Below are 17,214 nucleotides of genomic sequence, written 5' to 3'. Positions count from 1 at the left end.
TGAGTGCTGAGTCATTCCAGCAAATTATAGGATGACCCAAAGGAGTAGTGGGGGCCTGCTTGTCTAATGTGGATGGAATCATGTGGGCTCCCGAGACTGTAGCTGGTACCTGCTGATCTAGCCCTGGGTGGCTGGGGATGAGAGACAGAGAAGCTGTGTGGGCAGCTGTGGTCAGAAATGAACAGGGAAGGGAAGCTGAGATTTTCACAGGATGCAGCTGGCGTGTAGAGTGGGATTTATTATCCACCACACAATTCACCTTCAAAAGTGGGTGGTCTTATTTTCCCTGGACTGGTTGGCACAACTGGTATAGTTGGCAGGATCTGCTAGAGTGACTCTGACTTCACAGCCACCCTATGCAAATACCACATAGAAACAGGGACTATGTAAACTTAAATCATACTAAAGGCTTTCCAGATTGAAATTATCTCCTAAATGCATGTTAGCACCCTCTGTGCTTTGTGGCATGGTTATCAAATAGTACCTGTAGTCAACTATTTCTTCATCAGTTCTACTCTAATAAGGTAGATGGTACCATAACCATTAAATTTTATAACCTTTCTCATCACGAGAGTCAGTCTTCCCTAGCATGAGAGCCCCATTTACCCTAAGCAACCTATAAATCTCAAAGATCCAGGTCAACAATACTCCCTTTACTGTTTTCCTTTAAACAGGCAAATGGAAGAATAAAAGATAAGTCATGTACCTGCAAAGTGCTAAGAAGTTCGTGGAGGTGAACAATGCTCTGGATGACCTGTAAAAAAAACAAAATGGAGACATCATTCCAGGGACTTTATGAGTCTTGGAATCCAGAACACTAAGTGGTTATTTGACAAGATAACTTCCTTAAAATACGGCCAGGTGCTTGCATTTTAATGAAACGTTTTCAAATTGAAAGCAGCAAAGAAAATAAGCAGGTATAGGCACCCAAGAAAAGCAAAATAAGACCAAAGAAACAAACACAACAAACTGTGTGTAGAAGGAACATCAGCGCACACTAAAATGTATTATAAAATATAAAACCTCCATCATTTACAATGACTGGCACAAAAATGGCAGCCATAGATAGCAACGTAACAGAACAAAAAACCCAGAGACAAACCATAAGAATTTAGTATATAAGTAGCACTTCCTATCAGTGGGAAAGGGCAGAATATCCAATAAATTGTTCTGAGGAAACTTGGCTATATCTTTGGGAAAAATTAAGTTGAGAGCCCGGTTCGAGCAAAAAAAGTGAAATGGATTAAAATGTTAAGTGTAAAAAATGAACCATGAAGACAGCTAGAAGAAAATATAAGAAAATGTTTTCAGATCTTGGAATGGAAAAGGCCTGTCAAACACAGAAGTAATGAAAGAAAACCACAGAAAACTTTTTTCCATATTTTACTACGTAAAAATGTAAAATTAAATCACAAGGCAAAGGTCAAATTTGAACAGAAAGTCAAATGAAAAATATCTGTAATTAAAAAAGGCTCTCATATATCAATTAGAAAAAAATATATACCCTAGTAGAGGCACAATTTGGAAAACAAGAGATAAAAAAGGCCAATTAAATAACCTATTAAAAATGATTCACTCTTATTTGAAATCAAATAAATGAAAATAAAACAAATACCATTTGAAGTTATCAAACCAATAAAACGTCAATAAAAAGTGGTAATATTCAATGTTGGTGAACATAAGATGAAAATCAATACTCTCACACCTGACTGGTAGTGATAAACACTGTATAACCTCCTTTCGAGAGAGTAATTTGGCATTTTGAGGAAATAAAGAGCTGTGTAAAAAAAAATGTATGTACAAGGGTGTTCTTGGCTGCATTATTTAAAAAGCATAAAGCAGAAAAAGAATTAACTATTGCAAAAATTAAACTATGGTACCCATTGCTGTCAAGTCGATTCCCACTCATAGAGACCCTATAAGACAGAGAAGAACTGCCCTACAGGGTTTCCAAGGAGCAGCTGGTGGATTTGAACTGTGGACCTTTTGGTTAGCAGCTGAGCTCTTAACCACTATACCACCAGGGCTCCAAATCATGGTATACAATGTAATTATATACAGCTTTTAAACAGCATGTTTTGTAAAACTACCTCCTGACAAAATGCTTACAATATGTGTTAAGAGAAAAAAAAGGAGGAAAAATAAGGCTAGAGGCAGTATTGATACAAACTGTGTAAACTGTTTATATACTATTCATACACACAAGAACTCAGACACACAAAGATATGCTATGTAGAAAAAAAAGGCTGGAAATGTGAACACCAAATATATAACACTAATTATCTCTGAGTGGTGGGATTATGTTAACTTTTTTATTTTTAGATTTTCAGACATTCTTCAAATTTTCTACCATAAACATCTATTCCTTTTATAAAACTTAAAAAATTAAAAAACTTAAACTACCAGGCTTAGCTCCTTTGAGAATACTTTTTACCCCTCATTAAGTTTATAAGTTAATAAACTGAGAAAGAAATTACACAAGACTAGCTGACTTTAGCTGACCATCTACAGTATATAATCTGTACTGACATGCCTGAAAAACAAACAGGTTTTGTACAATCTCTTACCCTGACTCTTCTCTCTAAATACAGGGGAAGAAGTTGCTAAATGGACAAATTAGCTAACAGCTCATTTTCAAGCAGCAGACACAGGGAGCAAGAAGGCTGTGTGAGGCCAGGTGTACTTCATTTAAGGATAGAAACATCGAAGGGGATTCCCTCAGGACATCCCAATATTTAGACTTCCATGCCAACAAATATAAAACAATATCTTTCTATGTTTTAGGGGGAAAAGGGAAAGATCTCCTTAATTTACAACTTCAAAACAAAGCTCTTCAGGGATTTAACATGTTAAAAGCAAGAAGAAACATGAAGAACATCCTTGAAAAGTATACCCTGAAACGCAGCTATATCTAGTTGCAGTCTGCTTACACAGAAAACCACATGCTTCGAGTCAAATAATTTTGGAGATGGGTGACCTCAAGGAGTCCCTGGGTGGTATAAATGGTTAAGCACTTGACTACTAACCGAAAGGGTGGCAGTTTGAACCTACCCGGAGGCTTCTTGGAAGACAGGCCTGGTGATCTGCTCCTGAAAGGTCACAGCTTTTGAAAACCCTATGTATGGAGCAGTTCTATTTTGTACATATGGGGTCACCATGAGTTGGAATTGACTCCATGGCAACTGGTTTGATTTTTTTTTTATTTAGTAAACTCCAAGATTACTTAATAAGAAAGAATCAGGGAGAGTAGGGGGCAAGTGAACAAAGTGCAACCACCCTGCAGGATGAGAGGAACTGGGTTCAAGGAAGGGGAAAGTGAGGATCGTTGAATCTGACTCCTAACTAGGAGGGCACCAAGGCTACTTTCACAGCTGGAACACATATTCAGCGAAAAGCAGCTCTCAAAGAAGAAAACGCCAGAGTCCTTGCAGCATAGGAAATTACTATGTAGAATTACCCACGAGTTAATTTCTCCTGTTCCAGACTTGTAGCTTCTGCCATTGGGTTTACTACAAATTCTGTGCAGTGTGCCTCAGCCTGAAAAAGAAATCCCCAACTAGACTTGACAGCCTAATGTTTAAGGAGGAGTTGATTAAAACAAAAGGATTCTCAATGACGAGAGAGAATCGGGCTATTTTAGTAGGTAATACCCTAACTGGTCAAATTCCAAGATGGTGCCCTGGGACTAGGAAAAAAAGAAAGGTAAAGAAACTGACAACTGTACAGATTTTAGCCAAGAGTATCTTGTTTATGACTGCAAAACAAAAGAGTATTCCTAAGTGAATGATGGTTAAGGTAAAACACAGGCTGCTTTTAAACAGCACAAACATCCTTACCTCACTGTTTCTTTTAAGCATAAAGCCCAGGTTAGCGTTACCACCCTATAAAACAAAAAACACACATTAAAAAAATAAAAGATCACAATGTAAAAACTATACTCAATGTGCTTCTAAGTTACGCTGTGGCCTCCCATTTTCTCCTACCATAGCCTCTCACTGCGAAGTAATGAAGCCTTGAGGCCATTACTGAAGCCAGTAAAGCAATCTGGTTGGCTTGGAGCATTCAAAACAAACCTCTTAACAAACCTCTTAATGAAACTAAGGCCCTGCCAGGGCGTGGCAGGGCTGCATACGTAAACACAGTGTTCTACGCCAGAAAGGCCAAACGGCCAATCAAGTGGGAACCCCTGACTGTACTGTTTGTTTTAAAAATGTGCGTTCCTCTGAAAATAAAGTCGGGATTAAAAACAGCAAGCCAGGCACCCAACACATGATCAAGTGGAATAATTTCAAATGTGGTGAATTTCACAGGGATGTGCCAAACAGGTTGGAGGATATTTTAGAAAGAAATACCTTCTTCAGACCACTATCCGATTCTGTCCTCCTAAGATCTTGGCCATCATCTCCTTCTTCCTTCTCACCTCCTAAAAGAACCAAAAAAACAAACTATTTTTAAGTTGTGAAACAGACTGGCCAAGAAAAAAATACAAAATACATAGCTTAGGTGTATGATATTTCTGAATTCTATTATAATGCCAAAAAAGGGAAGCCACCTGGTGGCAGGTAAATGATCATTAACAATAATTTTATTGATGGAGAAGAACCATAGGCAGGGAGAAAAAACACGTATCATACTACTTTAGCTACAGCTTAGCTGGGATCCCACGACAATCTCTTTCATTACTCAAACTGAATGTGACCGAAGGTTCTTGAGTGTTTTAGCAGCTAGCTACATTATTTGGATCTCACTAAAACATTCATTGATTGAACAGGACAGAGGAAATGGGGCTACTAGAACAGAGGTCATTTTTTAAGTTGTGTGTGACAGTCAAGGATCGGTGGTGAAAGCACAGGAGTTCAAAATCATTTACCTTTTGAAGCATTCATCTGATGGCTGTCAAAGCCTCCAAAGGTCTCTGCTCTCCGGGGCAAGGAAACAGGGCCGACCATGCCTTCTTGCTCAATCAGGCTGCTGACAGCTGGCCCCAGTGTGCCTCCCAGGCTTCCGCTCACCAAACCCTGAAGGATCTCCACTGGAAAAAAGGAAACATGCCAAACTGACATCTCATCTTTCAATGAGAAAAAAAATTTCATGGTAATCCGTGATATGGACCGGAAGCATGATCAGCAAGTTCCAAGAGTGTCTGGGTAACTTCCTTTGCTCAGAGGAGGGTCTCAAGCTCAGGGTATATGTTTTAGTTGGATTCTATTGGAAATTTAGAGATTAAACCTTCAGCCTTATTTACTTACATTAGGCCTAGGAAATGTGAAATAATACAGGGAGGGCAGAGTGATTTACTGGAAGGAGCATGGCTTCTGGAGTAGCCCAAAGGTATTCCCTGGAAAGTAAGGTGGGCCAATATGACAACAGCAACTAAAACTGGAAGGGTTTTTACTGCCTCCAATAGTAAATGAGTTCAAGGAGCTAGAGTGCTCTCAGCACCTTAAGTCTTGAATATGACCAGGTACAGTTCTTTTCTAGAGCAGGGCCCCACAGAAAGGAGGAAGTGCTGAGAGTGGATAAAAACTGAGCAGGACAAGGACCACAGAGATAGAGGAAAAAGAAGGTCCAGATGGAATAAGGGAGGGAAAGAGAGCCAGGAAGCTCACAAGACAAGCCACATAGATTTAAACACTACATGAAAACGACAGAAGAGTCTTGTGAAGTGAGAAAAGCTATCTGACCAAAGCCTTCTCCAAAAAATTGAAGAATCTTATCTCACACAATAATAAACAATGGAAAACTATCGAGGTCAAATCCTATACAAGAAATTGCCTTTGGGGCCAGCTGCAAATTTGAAGGAAATACTGAAGACAGTAGAACGGCTGCTGTATGAATAAAGTCCAAACTGTGGGACACTCTACTGGTCAAAAGCTCAGATTCTTCAAAGATAAACCATATGGAAAAAGGATGGTGGGGACTATAAATTAAGACTCTTAAAAGCTATGCCAAAAAAACCTAAGCAAGCCTCAACTAGAGTGTCAAAGAATGAAAAAAAACAAAAAACAAAAAACCCAAACCCATTGCCGTCGAGTCAATTCTGACTCATAGGGACCCTACGGGACAGAGTAGAACTGCCCCACAGGATTTCCAAGGAATGACTGGTGGATTCAAACTGCTGACCTTTTGGTTAGCAGCTGAGCTCTTAACCACTGTGCCACCAGGGCTCCATCTAAGAACAGTTAGGCAATTAAGGCATAAAAAAAAAAAACACAAGCAAGTGATTACTAAAAAAGTCACAATGCCTGTCCCTTTTGAAGGGACAGAGAGAGATATGATGGGGATAGGGTACATGAGGAGCTCGGAGGGTAGATGGCCAAGCTTTATTTCTTGACCAGGGTAGTGGTTACAAGGGGTGATAATTTACTAAGTGATAATATTTATATAGTTTTCTGCATCTGTGTTTCATTTTACAACAAAAAAGTAAAAACTGTTAGATAATATTAGCATAGTGTTCCCTAGTAACGCTGAATGTGAATTACCCTCATTTATTGCACTTTTCATTAAAGGTCCTCCTTTGAGAGCCTCTTCTGTGTTGGACCGGAAGAGGATTCTAGAGCTGTGAGTTGGGGAGCAATCCTCTGGCAATGGAGTGCTGCACTCTGTCATATCCCGGAAAATCATCTCCTTCTCTTCCAGTAAGTGTAGGATCTGTTGGTCCTTTTGTTGAAGTTGTTCTGCAGGGTGAACGGAGAAAACAGTCTTGTGATTTTGTTTAGTATATTATTAGATGACTAATATGTGATCGCCACCTTGTGGTGATTTATGGAAAGCGACAAGACAGAACATCCCTGTTACCCCGTTGCCAGTAGAATCGATTCCGACTCATAGCGACCCTATAGGACAGAGTAGAACTGCCCCATAGGGTTTCCAAGGAGCAGCTGGTACATTCGAACTGCTGACCTTTTGGTTAGCAGCCGTAGCTCTTAACCACTGTGCCACCAGGGTTTCCAGACAGAACATTGCTTTCTTTTTAAAAAACAAACAAACAAAAATCACCAAGGTAGCATTATCAAGTTTCTGTTCTGTAATATCTACGTGGAAACCTATCCTGGGTCTTTCTAGGCAAACACTGGAATTTTTGAGAGAACCACAAGTCTTCTGGCAAGTCTGCATTTGTTTCTACTCCCTTAAACCAAATCAAACCAGTTACCGTCAAGTCGTTCCCAACTCACGGTGACCTCTTGTGTGTTAGAGCAGAACTGTCTCTATAGGGTTTTCAATGGCTGACTGAAAGGTCACTAGGCCTTTCTTCCTAGAAGCATCTGGGTGGACTCGAACTGCCAACCTTAACTGTATTGCACCATCCAAGGACTCCTCCACTCCCTCACCTCCTGTTTCTCTCTCAACCCTCTGCTCTCCGGCTTTTGTCTCACACTCCTCTCTGACTGCTCTGTCCTGAATCCAATGAGGTCTTTTAATTTGATCTTTTCCAGCACTGATTGTAACTCCCTCCTTCTGAGATGGCTTTCCTCCTTCACTTTGAGGACATCACTGGTTCTCTTGCTATCATTCCTTCTCAGGGCAAGTTACAGATCTGTCATCTGCAATGCAAGCCCTGGGTTCCCCTCAGTTCCATCATGGACTGTCTTCTATACTTTTCATATTTTCCTTTTGGGGATCTCATCGACTTCCATGGCTTCAATGACTTCCTATGTGCTGGTAACTCACAAAACATCCCCAATCCACCTCTGTTTTTTGGAAGCACTTGGTCCACTGTCAGTGGCCATCTCCACTGAATGTCTCATTCTCAGCATGTCAGAAGCCAATCTTTCCTCCATTCTTGCCATCCTACCTCTTCCCTTTAGCCTGTGATTTCTTCCTAGGTCAACCACATCTTCCTCCTCCAGGTTACCCAAGCTGGACACCTGGGAGAGACTTCGTTCTCCGCCCACGTCAAGGGTACCCGGTTTGATGGCCGTAGTTCTCGCTCATTCAGCCCTTCTTGGCCCATGTCTCACGTAACCTATTCCAAGGGCCTCCCAGCTGCTCTTTCCATATCCCGTGGCTCCTTCAACACCTTCAAGCGATTCTCAATTTGCTTCAGCATGTTAACATTTTTCTTTTTTTAAAAAAATGATACCAGTCTCCTGAGTCAAATCCTTCAGAAGCTCTCTGCTGCCTTCCGAGACCCAGTGCCTTCCCACCTTAATCTCTCATCTCTTGGTCCCAACACTCTAGGCCTACCAAACCTGTCATTCCTTGGCAGAGACGGCAGGTCCTTCTTCACCTTTGCACACAACTATTCTTCTTGTCTGGTGGAATGTTTGCCAATGTAGCTCATGTGTCTCTGTGAGATTCAGCATGGGACGAATTAGTGGACCTCACGCACGTTATCTGTGCTACGGTGTAAAAGCTCTCTGCAGCCTGATGTTCATGTATCTCTCCCTTACTAGAAATGAGCTTCCCAAGGGTAGGGACTCTGTTCCAGGAATCCTTGCATCTCTAGCACCTAGCAGTATGCCTGGCCAGGTGCTCACTAATGTTCAAAGGAGGAAGTTTTAAAACATAACAAAACCTGGCTCGAGTCTAAGTCTGTCCATCTTTTTTTTTTTCTTTCACTGATAGAAACAGAAACTAATAAAAAAAAAAAAAAAAAATCACCGTACAGCTTGAAGGACTAACTAAACCCCTTGAGTGCTTACATTTATTTGACTCTGGGCCTTATTTCTACCCAAAGCAGAGTCTTTACTTACTTTGGAACACTCAATAGCTAGCCAGCAGAGGGCACAGCACCAGGCTTTGCTGTGAGGATAAGAATCCTGGCTCTGGCACTAACTAGACATATAGCCCTGGGGCACTTGGCCCTGGTGGTCCTCAGATTTCCCATCAGTACAATGGGCATAAGAGTATCTGTCTTGCAGGGATGTTGACAAGACTATATACATAGTAGATACTCAATAAATGGTGGTTAAACAGAATCAGTAAGTACACTTCTTCCTGGAATACCTCAAAACTCATTTGTGAATGCACAGATCAGTGGTAGGGCCTAACAGATAAAGCCGAGGACTGACAGGAAGTTTAAAACAGATTAACTGGAGAATTCTTTCCCTCAAATACCTTTGTCTACTACCTGTTTTAATCTTAGCTATGACTATAAATCTTGCCTTATTCTCCTGTGACATAAAATACAGTGTCACCAGGGCCCAACAACACTGTTGCTAAGACGAGAGCATCCAGTAGCAGACACATTCGCCTAGTAGCATTCATCTATTCATCTAGTATCAGACATGTCCTTAGAGCCGCTGTTTACCAGAACCCATGTCAGCTCACGTTTGGTTTCCCTTCTGTGAAAAGCTATTCACTTCTCTGGTTTCGAGGGCCTGCTCGGACAGCTCTGCGACTGAGGAGCAGCAAGTGGCTCTGAAAACCACCAGCAGGTCTTCTGCAGCTGCAGACACCACAGGCCAGGGCCTCAGACCACTTCCAGCTGCTTTACCTTTTAATTCCCGGGCTTTGGTGTCCAACATTTTCTTCTCTTCCTCGTTCTCACTAGGGATTCCTTCATCTTCATCTCTGTTCCTAAAACAACCGAAACAAAACAAAAAACTCCTAAGATATTAATTACTCTGGTCACTGCCAGACCATGACGAAATCGCAGAGAGGCAGTGTGAGGTCTGGGAAGGTGGGCCCTGGAGTCTAACTTACAGGGTGTTTATCGTATCCTGGATGATGTGAATCCAGCTGTTCCGTTCCTCCTTGGAGCTGGCGTGGACTTCTACCATCTCGGGATCTTTCATCCCCATACTGATCAGGAATAAGCCTTTCTCCTCGTGCGCCACTTCTCTTACAATCAGCTTCTTTAAAGAGATCACTGTTGATTTCTGGTCCTGAAAAGAGGAAGAGGAGAGATATAAGAAATGTATGTTATACTTTTAACTCTTAAGGACAACTGCAATCTAAGGTAAGATCTTACTGCAGATTTAAAAGCATGTGGCTTAACAAATAATGGCAGATTTTGGATAAAGAGATATGCACCATTATTTAATGAGAGTTTTACTGAACAAAAAGATTCCAACAGGAAAATGATACTTTACAACTATAAAGGTTCTAGTCATGTTTTCTGCATGATCAATCCTTCCAGTTTGCCCAAAGAATCTGGTCAGCAATAATATAAGTGAACAAGATTTATGGAGCCTAACATGTGAGAAACACTCCAGTGACAGATCTCTTTTTAGATCAACTGTCAAATGTCCAAGGCATTGAAAGGGTTGTGAGGGAACAGAAAAACGGTAATTTCTGGGAAGGCGATGAAGAGCAGAAAACTGTGAGAGTGTACACAAACTACTCAGAGATGTCTGTCTTGAGCCAGTTAATTTTGATGGAGGGGGGTGATAATATAGTGTTCATGACCAGTACTTACCTATGTTTAACACTATTAATTACAAACAGAAGAGAGTAACAATTTAGCTTACCAATGATGCAAAGACGTACTTCTGGTCTTTTTCTTGAAGGAAAACTAAAATGTCAGTGAGCAGAACTGCTTGAACCTCTGGAAAGTGGAAAAGGGGGTGGGGGGGAGGGAGAGAAAAATTACTTTAAAAATTAATAGTTAATAATAGTTAATAGTTACAGAAGGGTAATTATTAGAGAATTATTCAGCAACACACGCCATGGGGGCAGATCCTTATCTGAGATCACACCCCTCCATGGCAATGGTCCTAAAGCTCTGTAGGATCCAGATCTGGTCACTACATTTTTAGAGGCATTGTTTAAATGGGATTTATCACAAAAGCTTTGTTTGGGAAAAGACTAAGTACTCAGTTCTGGAAAGGTATGTACCATAGGGCAACACTCTGAGAATAAACTTTGAAAGCTGGACTTCAACAGATGTTAAATAACAAATACTCCACAAAATACTCAGGTCATAATATGTCTCAACGTCTGACTGTAGCAATGGGAAAGGCGTGGGATAAGCAAAAAGGAAAGCTGCCAAAAGGTGATGTATAAAATATCTGAGTCTAATAAAAGCTAGACGTCTACATTCCCAAGAGAACAAGAATGGCTCACACAAAGGCCCTCTGATTTCACAGGTACATGTGAATACCACTAGCTCTTTCCCCAGCTCCAACATACAACAGCCAACCTCAACCTCCCTGTACCAGGGAAATAGCTTTCAATTCTTCTCCAAACCAAATTCACATCTCTAGTTGGATCCACAAATCAAAAAGAATCCCACAACCCATGCATGATCTGACTAATCCTCTAGGAGTACAAAGTGACATTTTTCATACTCCCTGAAGGACAAAGTTTGACACCTCTGGAGGTTAGCTTCTACTGCCATCTAACGTACAGCCCCTGTGTATCTTCAGCACTTGTAATGTGGAGACTACACTTCCTCAGTAGAAGAAATGAACCCGTTCCTATGCAATCCGGCCGCTCTGGCCTCTTCTACAACCTCTGCCATGACTGGAATGCCCTTTCCATGTAATTCATTGCAAAGCTATGAAGAAAACAGAAGCAAGTGTGTCCAATTCCTAGGGAGGTCTAACTTTTCAGCAGAGACCACAGTAATTTTCCATGTATTACCATTAGTTTTTTTTTTTTTTTAAGGTTATTTTTAAATAACTCAGGTGCCTGCCAAAAGAGCTCTAAAACACGAATGTCAATTTCATTAGATCCTAAAGTTTATATGATCAGTGTCAGCGGATCAGAGAAAAACAATCCCACCCCTTTCCAAAGTACCCAACACGGTACTGGCTGTTCTTGGCATCAGTTCACTTGGGGTGAAAGTGACTAAACACCACTCCTATCTCCACTGGAGGCATTTCAGGCCAGAAAACCTATCATTCTCCATTGGCTTGACCACAACCTTATTCAACAGCTGGAATCTATTAGTTTTTATTTTGAGGACGAATTAACAAACTGCTCCGTAAAGGGAAGAATAAAATGCTGGCTCCAGGCAGCAGCAGCAGCTCTAGGAAATTCAGGTCCTTTCAAGAGAGAGCAGGTATTTCTGGAACTGCCAGCCTGCCTCAAAGACAGACTCAAAGTGGCAGCGAGGAAAGTCCTGAACTAGGGTTCTCTGAGTATCACAGAATGGAGCTCGGCTGCTAACAGAAAGGTTGGAGATTTGAGTCCACCCAGAGGTGCTTCGAAAGAAAGGCCTAGAGGTCTATTTCTTAAAACACAGCCACTGAAAAACCTACGGAGCAGTTTCGCTCTGACGCACGTGGGGTTGCCGTGAGCTGAAGCTGACTCAACGGCAACTGGTAGGTAGGTACTGCAATTCAGACCCAGATCAGCTCAGTCTCTGGGTTTGTCACCAGTTTCTCCTTACTCCTATCTGCACTCTAAAATGCTACGAGTCCTTGTACTAAAAAACAATCTTATTGCTTTCCTACTAAAAACCCTCCACTGTGAACCCATTCTCCCACCCATACTGAGGTTTGAACCCACCCAGAGGCACCTCGGAAGACAGGCCTGGAAATCTGCTTCTCAAAGGTCCCAGCCCTGAACACCCTATGGCGCAGTTCTACTCTGTAACATGTGGGGTTGCCATGAGTCGGAATCCACTTGACAGCAACTAACAACAGCAACGTCAATAGTATCAGTTGTGAACCTGGCCCATACCACTTCTTTAGGCTTATCTTTCCATGCTCCCCATCACTCACTCTACCGCCTGAGATGGCCACTGTCTACCCTTCTCTGCATGTGCCGGACCCTTTCAAATCCTCCTGGAATGCTTTCTCCCTTTCTGTCTGGCACCCTCCGCTTCATCCTTCAAGATAACTCAAAGGCTACCACCACCTCCCTTTGTCATAACTTTAATTCTAAAGGAAGTCAGAAGTTTTCAATGGTACAGACAACATGCAATTATATTCTATGGTCTAAAATAGAAGGAACCAAACATTTTCAGGGATGGAGAGGAGCACAATGGATTTTATGCTTACTGGCAGAACTGGTGGGAATTATCTCTGTCTAGTAGATAAGGGAGAAATAAGTCGTTCAAGTCACAGGCAGCTGGCCACTCCCGACTCTTTCTCCTGATACCCAGCGCATACCTCCAGCCTAGCACTCACCACATCGTGTGCAATTACCTCCTTATTGTTGCTGTCCTTCTCATGTGCCAGACAGAGTCAATTCTGACTCACAGCGACCCTTACAAGTCTCTTTATTCTGATCCCAACTTCTAAGAACGTGTCCTGCTTCATTTATCTTTGAGACCACTGAGGGACTCACTGCCTGGGACTTCTTCACTATTTGCTCTAAGCATGGCAAGACTCTAGGTAAGGACTCTTGGGTAGTCCCTGAGAGCAGTTACCTACATTACTGCTTATAGCTCAGAGATGAAAGCAGCACACATTCAATGCAACTGAGTTTTATGTCAGTGGGGTTGACAGCACTGGCCCAGGCTGCTTTATGGATTCACTTCATCCAGGCAAGGAGAAGGGGTGAGTATCCTCAAGGCTACCTGGGAAGTTGGACCTCCCATACAGGCCCATAGAATGTAAGTTTGATGAAAACAATGATTTTTAAAAGAATCAGATGTGCAGATGAATTAAAAAGCAAATCTCATAACTTCCTTAACTTGTTGGAGCCATTTGAAAAGTAAAATTAAAACTAAATGGAAAATGAATCTCTTTTGCTTTAGCGTGAGATCAAAGGGGAGTATCATAAAGTTTAATAATAAATCTAGCTGGTGTGAGTTAAACTTCCATGTCTAACACTGTTGTGATAAATGTTGTCGAGGACTTGGCTCACTCTTCATGAGGACCCACGGGAGACAGTACTCTAAAGTCTCTTCTGAACAAATTATTTGTCTTTAATCTCATAAAACCAGTTGCTGTGGAGTCGACTGCAACTCATGGTGACCCCGTCTGTGTCAGAGTAGAACTGTGCTCCAAAGGGTTTTCGATGGCTAACTTTTCAGAAGTAGATCACCAGGCCTTTCTTCTGAGGCACTTCTGGTTGGATTCAAACTTCCAACCTTTTTGTTAGCTGCCAAGTGTGTTAACCACCCAGGGACTCTTCCTAATCTCACAGACTCTGTGAACTGTGTAACTGATCGTGTTTCCCTCCTTAAAATCATTCCACCAGAGACCTCAATCCCAAATTTGTTGCCCAGCTCTCAGAGAGGAATGAACAGGCTTTAACAGCTTGGGTTTTTGTATTAATTTCATCCTTTGCTTTCTTTCTTTTTTTTAAAAAATATTTCCCCTTTCCCCTGATAGCACCGTTTTCTTGTTACCTTACTATATTTTATGATTTTGTAAGCTACCTCAAACCAGTCCTTTTTGATGTAAGATTAAGAACAATTAAATGATTGTTGCTCCTATGTGATTTTTGGATATGGGCTCCCTAGGCAAAATCCGGTGGTGAATTTCTAACAAAAGCATTTGGATTTTATCTGCCCCCCTCAAGCACACACTTGCCTCAGACAAAGTAAGCCTTACCTTTCAACCTTCCTGCTGCGTTCTTCAGAAATACACTCCCGTCCCGCACAAGCGTCTTCCGTTTCAAATCCTCCTTGGCAAACATCTGACCACTCTTCATCCTCATAATCGACTTGCTATCTGTCTTTGTATAAATTTCACTGAGACGCACTTTCTTTTCATAACTTGCCACTCTGCTGTCTACAGCTCCAATCACATCCTTCACCAGGCTCAAGGACTGAGCTAAATCTTCCTGCTCCACATCATTGTCTTAGAAGGAAAAGAATAATTCTGTTTTTAATGGATCCTTTTCCAGAGGGGGGAATCCTGCCTTCTCACACCACATCTTTCCCAGTTCCCTTCTGTGGTTATGCTATTAGAGTGAAGCAATATATCAGAGGTCACAAGCCTATCTCCCTCTGTCGTAACTTTAATTCTAAAGGAAGTCAGAAGTTTTCAATGGTACAGACAACATGCAATTATATGCTATGGTCTAAAATAGAAGGAACCAAGCATTTTTAGGGATGGAGAGGAGCACGATGGATTTTATGCTTACTGGCAGAACTGGTGGGAATTATCTCTCAGTCTAGTAGATAAGGGAGAAGTAAGTTGTTCAAGTCACTGAACTCTTGATGAAATCAATAAGTGGTTCCCCTCCCTTCTTGCTATCATTTACATGATCTTTTTTAGACCCACTAGAGCGTAAAAATGCTCCTCTAAAGGGGTCTCATGTGCTGCTGGACACAATGCAAACAGTCCACTGGCTACGAGACTCAGTTAAAAGAGAGACTCACCTTTGGTACACTGCAACATTCTTTGGAATAAAACTGGGTACTTGGTGATGCGCTGGGTTACAAGCAATATGCACTCTGGGATTCCAAGCCTTCTTACTACTGAGCTGCTCATCTTCTTCTATAAGGGGGTCAAAAAACAGGAACCACATGAGGAAGAAGGCTCCAGCTAAAACTGACAGCAACACACTGTCCTTGACACATTATGGGGATTTTCATGTTTCACATCAATACCTTTACGAAGGCCTGAAAACGCTTATCCTTGGTATAGAGGTCTTTGAAGTAGTTTACAGACTGGTTGTGCTGCTCACAAAACTTGCCGTATGTCTTCTTTAAGCGATCTGCATTCTCACCTGAAAACTGCAGAGAAGAGAACCGAAGTCACGCCAAAACGCAGGCTGCTAATAAAGTCGATTACGATTTTATAAAACAGATCCACTCTATTCGTCAACGCCAAGAGTGCTTCCTCACAGATCCCTCCAAAAGATTAAAAACTTACAGCCTCATACACTGCTAGTAGGAACAAAAAATGGTACAGCCACTGTGGAAAACAGTCTAGAAGTTCCTCAGAAGGTTAAACATAAACTTACCACATGACTTAGCAATTCCACTCCTAGGTATATACCCAAGAGAAATGAAAACTATGTCCACACAAAAACTTGTACACAAATGTTCATACAACATTATTCATAATACACAAAAAGTGGAAATAACCCAAATGTCTATTACCTGATGAAAGGATACATAAAATGTGGAACACCTATACAAGGGAATAAAATGTGGTATATCTATACAAGGAAATACTATTAGCAATAAAAAAGAATAAAGTATGGATACATACTATAACATGGATGAAACCTGAAAACCTAAATGAAAAGTCAGTCACTAGAGACCACATATTACATGATTCCATTTACATGAAAGTATAGAACAGGCAAATCTATAGAGACAAAAAGTAGCCTGTTGGTTGCTGGGGGGTGGGGGAGTGGGGAGATGGGAAAATTGGGGTTAAGGGGTGCATGGTTTCTTTTGGTGGTGATAAAAGTGTTCTATAATATATAAAAATCATTTTATTGAGATGTAATTCACATGCCATGTAATTCACTCATTTAAAGGACGCACTTCAGTGGTTTATGGTATGTTCACAGAGTTCTGCAAACATTACCACAATGAATTATAGAATACACATACACACGTGTATGTGTATAAACTTACAGACACATCTATGTACTATACTACACACAAGAAATGCAAAATGTGTTCTAACTTTCATTTGTGGTAAAGATAGCAATAAAACAAGGAGACTTGTGGTAAGTTTTTCATGAGACATTCAATTTTAAAAATTTGACCTTGATAAGTTAGAAAAAGATCTCAGAAACAGCCCTTATTACCTAGGGATCTGTTTATCCTACTTACCTCAGGCCAGCAGTCCTAACAATAATTGTGCATGGCCCTTAAATCATTCCCAAATGTGTGCAATCTCAACAGTTTGTCTGAAGAAATGTTCACTCTGAGGTAGATCAACGAGTTTCTGCTTGTGGTTCATATGATGCATGCTAAGCATTGATCCCCATCGTACTAAAAATCTCTGGAGACAACTGAAGTGACCTTACCAAAAAACTTGAAGCTTTTCCTTTCCCCATTTACCAATGGGAAAGCTAAGGCAACGAGATTTTTAAGTGATCTGTTGACATCACAAAGCAAGCGCCCTGCAGGGCTGACCCTAGCACTGGCACACAACAAATGGGGCTAAGATTTGAATCCTACCATCAAAGATCTTGTAAGAGGATGTGCAGAGATACAAGAAGCTACAAACGATAATACAAGTCAAGGTTAGATGTGGGAGATACCTATGCAGGTCTGAAGGCAGAGGATGGGGAGAGAGAGAGACGAGGGAAATGTCTGGGAAGGAAAGATCCTCGTTGGCCACTCCCACTTTTGGGCCCTGACTGTCCTCGCAGATCCCCGCGTTACAGCATTTACCATACAGCATTCGCATTTATGATAACATGCCTATTTCTACTCCTAGAATGCGAGCTCCATGAGGC

General features: G+C 41.4%; 1 protein-coding gene across 6 annotated transcripts in view; it reads right to left on the bottom strand.

Annotated features, from left to right (window-relative positions):
• The window catches only part of AKAP13 (A-kinase anchoring protein 13), a 391,580-nt gene that overhangs the window by 9,481 nt on the left and 364,885 nt on the right, over nucleotides 1-17,214 (bottom strand). For all 6 annotated transcript variants that reach the window (XM_023727887.1, XM_023727889.1, XM_023727888.1 and 3 more), the window contains 11 exons: nucleotides 15,401-15,526; nucleotides 15,170-15,287; nucleotides 14,397-14,645; nucleotides 10,416-10,492; nucleotides 9,649-9,830; nucleotides 9,440-9,522; nucleotides 6,483-6,677; nucleotides 4,871-5,032; nucleotides 4,353-4,423; nucleotides 3,837-3,881; nucleotides 707-754 (listed from right to left, as the gene is read on the bottom strand). In XM_023727887.1, coding sequence (XP_023583655.1) covers nucleotides 707-754; nucleotides 3,837-3,881; nucleotides 4,353-4,423; nucleotides 4,871-5,032; nucleotides 6,483-6,677; nucleotides 9,440-9,522; nucleotides 9,649-9,830; nucleotides 10,416-10,492; nucleotides 14,397-14,645; nucleotides 15,170-15,287; nucleotides 15,401-15,526 — 1,356 coding nt within the window. The remainder of the gene's footprint in view (nucleotides 1-706; nucleotides 755-3,836; nucleotides 3,882-4,352; nucleotides 4,424-4,870; nucleotides 5,033-6,482; nucleotides 6,678-9,439; nucleotides 9,523-9,648; nucleotides 9,831-10,415; nucleotides 10,493-14,396; nucleotides 14,646-15,169; nucleotides 15,288-15,400; nucleotides 15,527-17,214) is intronic.

Source organism: Trichechus manatus, unplaced genomic scaffold (assembly GCF_000243295.1).
Source record: "Trichechus manatus latirostris isolate Lorelei unplaced genomic scaffold, TriManLat1.0 scaffold00019, whole genome shotgun sequence".
Taxonomy (NCBI): domain Eukaryota; kingdom Metazoa; phylum Chordata; class Mammalia; order Sirenia; family Trichechidae; genus Trichechus; species Trichechus manatus.
The sequence above is the reverse complement of the archived record's forward strand: the minus strand, read 5'-3'. Positions and strand labels throughout refer to the sequence as shown.